General features: G+C 31.6%; 4 protein-coding genes across 4 annotated transcripts; 3 read left to right on the top strand and 1 right to left on the bottom strand.

Moving 5' to 3' along the window:
- Window positions 1-1,622: 1,622 nt before the first annotated feature.
- Window positions 1,623-2,735, top strand: BN7_6619 (complex I NDUFA9 subunit family protein; the record flags this gene model as incomplete). The annotated part of the gene is made up of 1 exon (XM_011272838.1): window positions 1,623-2,735. The coding sequence occupies one exon, from the start codon at window positions 1,623-1,625 to the stop codon at window positions 2,733-2,735; it is 1,113 nt and encodes a 370-aa protein (XP_011271140.1).
- A 285-nt stretch (window positions 2,736-3,020) lies between these two features.
- BN7_6618 (Peptidyl-prolyl isomerase cwc-27) lies at window positions 3,021-4,277 on the top strand (the record flags this gene model as incomplete). The annotated part of the gene is made up of 1 exon (XM_011272837.1): window positions 3,021-4,277. The coding sequence occupies one exon, from the start codon at window positions 3,021-3,023 to the stop codon at window positions 4,275-4,277; it is 1,257 nt and encodes a 418-aa protein (XP_011271139.1).
- Window positions 4,278-4,304: 27 nt separating this feature from the next.
- Window positions 4,305-7,127, bottom strand: BN7_6617 (WHIM1 domain-containing protein; the record flags this gene model as incomplete). Its single annotated transcript, XM_011272836.1, has 1 exon — window positions 4,305-7,127. The coding sequence occupies one exon, from the start codon at window positions 7,125-7,127 to the stop codon at window positions 4,305-4,307; it is 2,823 nt and encodes a 940-aa protein (XP_011271138.1).
- A 2,204-nt stretch (window positions 7,128-9,331) lies between these two features.
- On the top strand, window positions 9,332-10,414 carry ACT1 (actin; the record flags this gene model as incomplete). The annotated part of the gene is made up of 1 exon (XM_011272835.1): window positions 9,332-10,414. One exon carries the CDS (start codon window positions 9,332-9,334, stop codon window positions 10,412-10,414), a length of 1,083 nt encoding a protein of 360 aa, XP_011271137.1.
- Window positions 10,415-11,180: the final 766 nt, after the last annotated feature.

The following is an 11,180-nucleotide window of genomic DNA, read 5'->3' as shown; positions in this document are numbered from 1 at the left end:
CAGAGAGAGCTCGATCCGTTACAGAACTTTGAAACTCTGTTGATTTCAACACTGACAAACTTTCGCTTATATAAGCAATTCGAATTTCTTCAGATGCACTTTTGTAAGTCCCTCAAGATGCTTTTATTCTAAATATTATTCCCTGCAGGTGTGACTTATGATCATAAAATAGCCATATATATCTTCAAAAAGGCTGACTTAATGAAATTGCGGCGGCCAGGGCGAAAAAAGTGATTTTCAAGGTTGATATATTAGATGTTCAGGCGACTAAAATGTCATCTTCTTCAGCGCCTTGGCGCAGTGGAAGCGCGCAGGGCTCATAACCCTGATGTCCCTGGATCGAAACCAGGAGGCGCTAGATTTTTTTTGATCCTTCAATATCTGATTTTTTGACTATTTGATTGGATAAGACTATATAGATGAGGCTTAAATTAGTACATAATTTTTTACTGGAAGGTTTAAGAGTTCTTTGTTGAAAAAAGTTCTGTCTTTTTGTAATATTCTCGTTTGATTATTGAGCGCTTTCGTGAGAGCGTGGCCTGACTATTTTAAGCGAACAAAAAGAACCACGTATCTTGTTCAACAACTGAAAAACAATTTATTTCAGAAATAAACTGATTCACTGATTCACTAATAATTCAGTTACATTAGCATATAATCAAAATGGTATGTGATATATTGGCAAATGGTGACGCAGATAAGCGAACCTCAATACCTGATAAGATATGGCTTATTGATATCAATTAATCAACTTGAGAAGATTGAAGTGTTGCAAACGCGATCATTATGATGTTTCTTTAAATGTTGTTTATACTAACAGTATTATTTATAGGCTGTCCAAACTCCAAAACAACGTATTGCAAACGAAAAATACTACAAGAAAAATGAAAAACAAAGAGGTAAAGCTAAACCACCTGCAAAGAAAGAATTACCAATTTCCAAAGGTTGGTTGTGTAAGTAAACAAATGAATAGGTGTGAAACAAAAGATGATTAATATTTTCATAAGCTAGAGTTCGAAAATTTATGTGAACGATTTGATCTCTGGAAAGATGTGGTTTTCGTCAAAGTTATCAGTGTCATAATAGCTGATTCATTAATCTCTTCACTAAAATTCCAATTTTTGTACCTTCCATAGTGTATACTAACTATTTACCCCAGATCTTTTAGCATTTTTGGTTGCTGGTGGTGCTATCTTAGAAGTTATTCGTATCTTCGTCTAGGAGACTTAATAAATGAGCCCATTACTCAAATTTTGCATAACCAATCATCACTATAAAAAGACGGCTTACATTACACAAATTTGAAGTTGAAGTTGATTTATCATTAAGGAAAAACAAATGTTTTGTCGAAAAAGCTCATAGTTTTCAGTTCACTGTACAATAATTTTGAAAGTCAAACATCTCTTAATAAATTGTTTAATTATCTTGTTTTATCCATGATTTGTAGTTTTTCATTTTAGTTGCATAGTAGTTTCGCTCTTCATGTTAATTGTCGTGCGCGTTTCGAGGTAGTCGTTTTTTCAAAATAAGGAGGAAAACAACAACTCCACATTAAAAGACTTTGAACTCACCAAAGAACAGAACAACAACTTTGGAAAATCCAGTCAAATAATCCAAATAAGATGTTCAGAAATACTTTGGCTAAGGGAAGGTTGATTCAGGTGAGATTTCAATCTTCGAATATCTTGAAAAGTGATATCAATATTACCAGAACTGGGGATGTCAAAATTGCAGTTGGTCATAATGGTCGTTCTTCAAGAACTGGTTATACTGCAACTGTTTTCGGTGCTTCAGGGTTCTTGGGACGCTACTTGACTTCAAAATTAGCCAAGAATGGTACTATCACAGTTGTTCCATTCAGAGATGAATTGAAATCTAAATTTTTGAAAGTTCCTGGTGATTTAGGTGTTGTTAATTTTGTGGAGTTTGATATTAGGAATCTTGAATCTATCAACGAAGCTGTTAAGTATTCGGATATTGTCTATAATTTAATTGGTGTTGACTATGATACAAGAAATTTCACTCAAGCAGATGTAAACATTGAAGCGGCTAGAAGAATTGCACAAGCAACAAAAGATCATGGTGTTCCAAGATTAGTTCATGTTAGTTCCTATAACGCTGATCCGACTGCTGATAATATCTTTTTTGCCACAAAAGGTCATAGTGAAGCTGCTGTACGTGCCATCTATCCAGATGCTACAATTGTTAGACCAGCCCCAATGTATGGTAGAGAAGATAAATTATTAAATGTTTTAGCTGAAGTTACCTCATTCTTTACTTTTAACCACAACAGAGAAACTCTTTATCCTGCTCATGTATTGGATGTTGCAACTGCATTAGAGAAAATTGGATTTGATGATTCAACAACTGGTCAAACTTTTGAGTTATATGGACAAGAGCAATTTTCAATTAAACAAATTAGAGATTTGATTGAACCAGTTACTAGAAGAGACTATAAGAATTTAAATGTTCCAAAAGACTTGGGCTTACTGTTATCAAAAGTCTTACCAGGTTTCTTATGGCCAAGTCAAGATCAAATCAATAAGAAATTTATTGATCAAAATATCGATACAACTGCTAAAACTTTCGATGATTTAAAGATTGTACCAGATAGATTACAAGACCTTGTTTTCAGATATACTCACGACAGAAGAACATATTTGCATGCCCAAGATTTACCACCTACTGAAAAAGAACTCAGAGAAAAGAGAGAGACTGTGAGTGTTCTTGATTGATCAGGTAATTTTAAGCTGTTGGGATCTTTGTAGATCCGATTATTTATTATATTTATACTATTTATATTATTTATTTATTTATTTATTTATTTATTTATTAAACTCATAACATATTATTCAAATACACAATTGAAATTGATGAATTTCATTCGATATATATTTCATTGAATGCGACCTTTAATCTTTATGTGCGTATGTAAAACCTACTAGATCCGAAAAGAAAAACAAAAAAAAAGTTGACATATAAGTCAAAACAAAAGATTTATTCAACTATTATAAAGAGCAATGTCAACTTTAGAGCCACAAACAAGTGCTAAAGCTAGGATACATACAACCAAAGTTCCAATCGACGTTGAGTTATGGGCAAAAGAAGCACCAATTACGTGTCGCATCTTCCTCACAAATGTCTTGAATCAAAAATTTAATGGCTGGTTATTCAACAGAGTTTTAACAAATTTTATCGTTCAGGTTGATGGTTTATTGAATCAAGAGTTACATGAAGATGAATTCAACTCAAGGATAAGATTTAACAAACGTGGATATCTAGGATCAATTAATCTAGGTTCCAGAAATTCAAACACAGGAAAGTTTTTCATCACTTTAAAAGATACACCAGAATTAAACAATAAAAATACCATATTTGGTAAAGTTGTTGGCGATTCAATATTCAACGTCATCAAAATAAGTGAAGGTGAAGTATCTGATGATGGGGAAACTCCATTATACCCTGTAAAAATCACTAAAAGTGAAATATTGGTGCCATACTTTGATGATCTAGTGAAAGAAGAGGTATCTGATAAACAACCAAAAGAAACAAATTTGAAAAAAACTAAAAAGAAGAAGCCAAAAGTGAAGCTTAGCTTAGGAGTCGATGGGGAAGAAGGAGAGGAAGATACAGAGCCAGTAAAGAAGATCAAAATGAAAAGTGCACATGAATTGTTAAATGATAAGAAATTATCAAAAGAAGAAGCTAAAGTTGAAGAAACCCCCTCACCACAAGCTGTGTTAGAAGATAAAGAAGAGAGTCTTAAAAAAGTGAAGGATGATGTTAGACTTGAAGATAAAGCTAGAAATGAGGAGCTACAAAAGTTACAAGAAGAAATTGAAGCTAAAAAGTCAGCACTTGAAGAAGATAGCAAGACACCAGAACCAGATAATAACTCCAACAACAAGAAGAAAGGTAAATCAGATAAACAACTCAGAGAATTAGAGACTTTGAAGCTATTAAATTCGTTTAAAAATAAGATTGGAAATTCAACACATAATGATAGAAGTACAAAGAAAGACATTAATGATGAGAAAGAACATTTTTCAGATCGTGATGATGATTTCGATAATTTGGATGATTCAGATTCAGATACTGATATATACAGTCATTCTTTGAAATTTGAAGATAATGAAAAGAATAAAGACATAGCAAATGAAGATCTTTTGATAACTATTGACGATGCTAAGGATCGTGAATTGAAGAAAAGAAGGAATGACGATTTCTATAAAAATCAAGAATCTTCATCAATTTTACAGAAAAAATTCAAAAGATAGATGTTATTAATGTTTTATTATTTGAACTCAATGTTCCTCTATGTAGTCACCATCTTCATCATCATTATTGGCTTCTATAAGACCAAAATCCTCTTCATAATCTTCCATTTCTTGATCATCACTATCATTTGAGTTATTCCCTCTTTCTTTGAATTTGAAAATATCAACTGATTTATTATTATTCCCACTTCTTGTTCTTTTAGAAATAGTTTTCCCATTTTTACTAATTTGATCAAATTTTTCTAAAGTTGGAAGTAAAGAATTTAAATAATTGAACAGATTATTTAATTGTTTAGATCCCTGCCTAGATAATTTCAATGATAAATGATCTAAGAACTTCTTTAAGCTTTCAACATCACCACAAACTTCATACCATGGGTCTAATGGATCATTAGTATTTGGTTCAACTTCTGGATTTAATTGATGATTAACATTAGTCAACATTGTAGTAATATCTTGAACATAAAGTTTAAATCTTGTAGGTGGCTCATCATATGTTATCTTCTCAACGGGTCTTTCATCTTCAAGTAAGTTTTTCAAATCTTCATAACCACCAACTGGACCTGTTTGTTCATTTGATTGACGACACAGATAAAATCTACCATTTAACCCACCATCACCAGCATAGAATGTCAAGAGCCTTAAAGCTAATGGATGTTTTGATGATGGAAATGAAGGATCAGCAAAGTTAATCGTGCTTTTTTCAATCTCTGATGTAGTTGATGAGTTTTCCTCATTTTCAGGAGTTGTAGTTTTAGATACCAAATTTGATTTTTTGGTTGATTTTTGCCCTTGTTTTTGATAATGTTGAATAGATTGTTCCAATGATTTCATACCCTCTTTAGCAAATCTTGATGCATAATAAGTTTCTTTCTCCAATGATTGTTCTTGAGCTTGAAGTTTAGTAGTGATTTCATTCTTGATGATATCTGAATTTGCTAAACACCAATGGACTAAACTTCTTAATAAGATTAAACGATCTTTAGGTTTTAAAGCATTCAATCCTTCTTCAAGTAAATCATCATTATCAATTGGTAAATCAGGTAAAGGTGAAGCTGTACCAAATTCACGGAAAACATTATCAAATAATTGTGTATTTGAAGGATCAACAGGTTCAGTATCAGTTTCTTTTGTAATCTTTTCAGCATTAAAAATTTCAGAATCATCCCTCCATTCTTTTGGAAGACCCCAATTATGAGCAGAAACTCTAAGAAATTTGATAGCAGCTTTATAATTACTTGGTGTTAATTCATTCTTTTTGTTCATCGTTAGACTCACTAGCTTTCTGAATAATTGCTCCAAACGAAGTTCATTATCTCTATGTGATTTTGTTTCATCAAATAATTGATCAACAGTTTTTTGTTTGACATTATCTAAGGAATATTTTGTTGAAGGACGCAATCCTAAACCTTCCTCAATATTTTGGGGACCTATATCAATGAAATCTCCCAATACAGATTGAAATTTGTTGATAAATTCTAAAATTGTTATTATATCTTTAGCGTAAGGAGCAGGTATAACTTCAAATCCTAAAGCTATCTTATTTAAATCTTCATCAGTTGAAGAAATTGTTGATGAAATAGTTTCAGGATCATAAATATCATGATATACACCAACAAGAGGACCTGGTGGATCTTTTCTCTTCTTGATTGGTGTTTGCTTTTTCTTGTTTTTGTTTGAATGAGGTACAAGACCTAATTTATCAAATGCATTTTTATTAAAATCATCTTTTGCTGTACTTCTTCCTTTTGATTTTAATGAATGATAATCTTCTAATATGATTTTAGGTTCTGATTCATTAGGTTTTTCATTTGAAGATTTTTTGATTTCATCTATTACTATTAGTTCATCATCATTATTTTCACCATTATGAGTTTCTTCTTTATTATCAAGAGATATAACCGTAGGTTTTGACTTTGGTTGAAGATAAGAAGGTTTTGTCTTTTTTAAAGAAGGTTTATCACTTGAGTTTTCATCATTTTCATTTTCATCATCATCATCATTAACGGTTAATTTCAAATTTTTTGAACCTTTTTCAAACTTGAATTGTCTTCCAGGTTTTGATGCAATAGATCTAGCTGATCTTTTCCTACCACCTCTTGAACCAGGACCTGTAACAGGTTTGGAGTCAACTCTAAATCTTGATAATATACTTTCGTTCAAATTTTGTGAAGAATTTGTTGATTGTGCAATAGAAATATCTGGAGATTTTGAATTTGTTGGTGTTGATACATGTTTTCTTGGTCTACCTAAACGACGAGTACCTTCGTTAGAAGCAGGATTAACAACCACAATACTGACTTGTGAGCTTGAATCATGAATAATTCTTTGTTTTGGTTGTTTCAAACTTGATGATACTGATTCTGTAAATTCTTCACGATTTTCATCTTCTAAATTTGATAATGTATCCTGTATAAAATTTAAAGACTCTCTATACGGTATTTGCTTTTGTGAATTACTTGGATGTGTGTTTTTTGTACTTGGTGATTGTTGATTATGAGATGATGTCGATGGAGATTGCGGATGTGATGGAGTTGTATTCTGATGATGATGTGGAGGAGGTGATGTAGTATTTGAACCTTCATTATGGCCTTGTAAATGATTAAAGTTTATGATATTTGACAAGTTTGCAGCAGCAGCAGCAGCGGCGGCGGCGGCAGCGGCAGAAGCGTCAGAATTTGTATTATTTGAATGGTTATCTTCGATATATTGTTGATTTATGAAATCATCATGAACTTGTTGATTATCATCATTTTGAGGATGGAAATCATTATTGATTGAAAACTTTGTGAATATCCCGGATTGTGATTCTATAGACGGATCAATATTGGGATCTATATTTGAATCCATATTACTCTTTTTGATAATGATCTGTTTAGTGGTCAATTTAATCGTTTGTTTTCACTTATTCGTTCTTTACGTGTATCTTAATTTAATTAATATAAAAAGCGTGTTATAGCAACGGGTAATTAAAAAAGAAAGCGCGATCATCACATAAGTGATTACAAAGCATAATATGTAGCTCCAAGAATTGTAATACAATAATTTTAATATGGTTTGGTGAATTATGATTGAGATAGACTTAAATAGCATTGAAATACTTGATGGTAAATTACGGAGAAATAACATATAGAAAGCTTTAGCCTTGATCGACCAGATATATTAAGTGACTTGTGATCTATCATGCTTTAGATCTTGATTGACCATTCTATATTCTAGTGGCCATATATAAACCAAAAATTCTATTTGTAGTTAGCAAGAAATGAGATATCAGCAATATGGTATATGAGGTTATTATCAAATTCCAATTGAAGGTATCAAAATAAGGGTTCAATATTGGTTTCGTCAGATTCACAAAACCTGGAGAGCAGGTTCATGAAACTAGTTCAAATGTGGACAACTGAACTAGCTGTGAATCCTTAACCATTGATTGAGAATATTCTAATGATGACATTACCAAGAAGTTCAAAGCATAATAGAACAATAGCTGATACGTATATGAATCCAATGTCTTTAATATGTTCAATTGTCAGTATATATACAGTGATCAGTACCGTCGATTTGTTTCATCTTCATACAATTTGATTATTTCCGAAAGCAGAAGAATCATTGATTTTGATTTTTTGTAGGCGTAGTTTGGAATCTAACAATAGAACAAAATCAGCAATTTTAATCATTTTCTACCACAGAACGAGATAAATAAACCTGAGGAATAATGGAATATACTCTATATCTAACTAAATGTCCAATACATACTTTCAATCACTTTTAAACATCCTTTTTAACTGATTTTAGAGGTAACTATAAGCTAACCGTAGTACATTTCCGAGGCCTATTTAAAGCCGGGTGACATAGTCGGAACTGCCTCTTTGCGCGGTGAATCTCGATTCGCTGGCCTCATTTTTCACATTCTCTCTTTTTCCTTTTGGATTTTGGATCCCCCTATAACTTTGAACTTTCAACTTCCTTTCAACTTGACAATTTGTATCATTTGTTATACTTATTTCATCAAATAATCATTCAAAAATGGACGGAGGTAAGTTCTAACACATTGCAATCATCAGGGAAGTGGAATTTTCATTATATCTATGGGTTTTCAGCTTGAGATCTCTCGAGATTGTTGTCAGATCACAATTGATCAAAAGAGTGCCGTCAAAAAGGTGATTTCGGATTTGAAATTATCAACAACATCAACAAAATCAATGAAAGTCATCATCAATTGGATAACAAGTATATATTCAAGGTTCTACCATATCAAATTTATCAAGATTATAACCAGATACCTCACAATCGTTGACTTATCTCTAGTTGATTTCCCGAAAGTGCACGCGCTTTGGAAGATAAGCTAGGATTATTTATGGGTTTCAGATACAAGAATCAGAACCACAAAAAAAGGGGTCAACAAACAAAATCAATTGAATTAATTTCCCCATAAGGAATCTTTTCAACAATAACTATACAATCTTTTGATCTTTATTAGTTGAGTTTGTTATTCATTTTGTTGTTCTTGGATCAGATTTTCCAATTTGGCGCTTGTTTTTCAAAGATTTTTAGTACCCTTTTCGTTTTGGCAAGTTTCCGAAATTTCGGATTTTTTATTCTACAACATTCTCAAAGGAGTTGATTCGGTATTACAACTCACAATTAAGTCAATTGATGATGATGTTATACTTATCCAATATAATGTCGATATTTCATCTCTCTCTGATACAGAGATCTGACTTAGCTGAACCATAATGAATTTCCATTTACCTTCCCATATAATTGTTTGAACCAAATACTAACAAATTTATCAATAGAAGAAATTGCAGCTGTAAGTGAAACTTAATTAAATTAGTATATTAATTTAGATCTTGTTGATTGAATTGATTGTGGTTAGTGATAATCAATTGATATCAATATTTTTTACAATGGATCGGAATGATCAACATTCTCCATAAAAAATTTAAAATGCCACAAAATTTTTATCAACAAGTATTGAATTTTTTTTTTCACAAAAGACAATGAATACTAACATTATGTTCTTATAGTTAGTTATTGATAACGGTTCTGGTATGTGTAAAGCCGGTTTCGCCGGTGATGACGCTCCACGTGCTGTTTTCCCATCAATTGTTGGTAGACCAAGACATCAAGGTATCATGGTTGGTATGGGTCAAAAAGATTCATACGTTGGTGATGAAGCTCAATCAAAAAGAGGTATCTTAACTTTACGTTACCCAATTGAACATGGTATTGTTACCAACTGGGATGATATGGAAAAAATCTGGCATCATACTTTCTACAATGAATTACGTGTTGCTCCAGAAGAACATCCAGTTTTATTAACTGAAGCTCCAATGAACCCAAAAACCAACAGAGAAAAAATGACTCAAATTTTATTTGAAACTTTCAACGTTCCAGCTTTCTACGTTAACATTCAAGCTGTTTTATCATTATATTCTTCAGGTAGAACTACTGGTATTGTTTTAGATTCAGGTGATGGTGTTACTCACGTTGTTCCAATCTATGCTGGTTTCGCTTTACCACACGCTATTTTAAGAATTGATTTAGCTGGTAGAGATTTAACTGATTACTTGATGAAAATCTTATCTGAACGTGGTTATTCATTCACTACTACTGCTGAAAGAGAAATTGTTCGTGATATTAAAGAAAAATTAGCTTATGTTGCTTTAGATTTCGATCAAGAATTACAAACTTCAGCTCAATCATCAGCTATTGAAAAATCATATGAATTACCAGATGGTCAAGTTATTACCATTGGTAATGAAAGATTCAGAGCTCCAGAAGCTTTATTCCACCCATCATTATTAGGTCTTGAAGCTGCTGGTATTGATCAAACCACTTACAACTCTATTATCAAAACTGATGTTGATGTTAGAAGAGAATTATATGGTAACATTGTTTTATCTGGTGGTACTACTATGTTCCCAGGTATTGCTGAACGTATGCAAAAAGAAATTACTGCTTTAGCTCCATCTTCAATGAAAGTTAAAATTATTGCTCCACCTGAAAGAAAATACTCTGTCTGGATTGGTGGTTCTATCTTGGCTTCATTATCTACTTTCCAACAAATGTGGATCTCAAAACAAGAATATGATGAATCTGGACCAGCTATTGTTCACCACAAATGTTTCTAAGTTGTTTTATAAACATTTTATTAAAATTTTCAATTTAATCATATTCTTGAAGTTAATTTTTTGAAAGAAAAACTTTAGTGAATTTAATAATAAACAAAAAAATATTTCTTATTATAAATCTTAGTCTATTTTTTTTGTTTTGAATAGTGTATTGTTTGTACCCTTTTTTTTTCCTGATCTATACAAAATCTATGTGTTGAATAAATGTAATTTTTCTTAAGACAGTGATTTTCAAGGGAACGACGTAGCGCTAGTTTCTAAAATATGGCAGACAGATATTTTCGCCTTGAAGATGAATATGGCCTACTTGAATATAACTGATACTGATTATGTTGAACAGCGCTCTGTCCGACGACCGATGGCAATTAATTTTAATTGTTAATCATATTAAAGATCAATGTTCAATACGTACGTATAACGTGGAACCGGCTATCATAATTATATATAATAATTAGTATAAATTATAATCGGTTTTGATAATGAATTATATATATATTCAAACATATTTTGAACTACTAGTACGTACTCTGCATTACAATATCTCCATTTTATATATGATTAAACTTCAATTAAAACACTATATATACCTTATTAATACCTATAAATACCGCGTATAAACCAACAAATTAATATACTTTAATAAAAAACCAAACTAAATCTTAAAATATGATACTTTTTTAAATCAATATAGATTGTACAAATAATTGACTTTTCTTCCTTTTTTGAATTGAATAATTTCGAGATCCTAATTTTCATGAATCTTCTT

The sequence above is a fragment of the Wickerhamomyces ciferrii genome, contig 00297 (assembly GCF_000313485.1).
Source record: "Wickerhamomyces ciferrii WGS project CAIF00000000 data, strain NRRL Y-1031 F-60-10, contig 00297, whole genome shotgun sequence".
NCBI classification, from domain to species: Eukaryota; Fungi; Ascomycota; class Saccharomycetes; order Phaffomycetales; family Wickerhamomycetaceae; genus Hansenula; species Hansenula ciferrii.
This window is presented reverse-complemented; position numbering and strand designations above follow the sequence as displayed.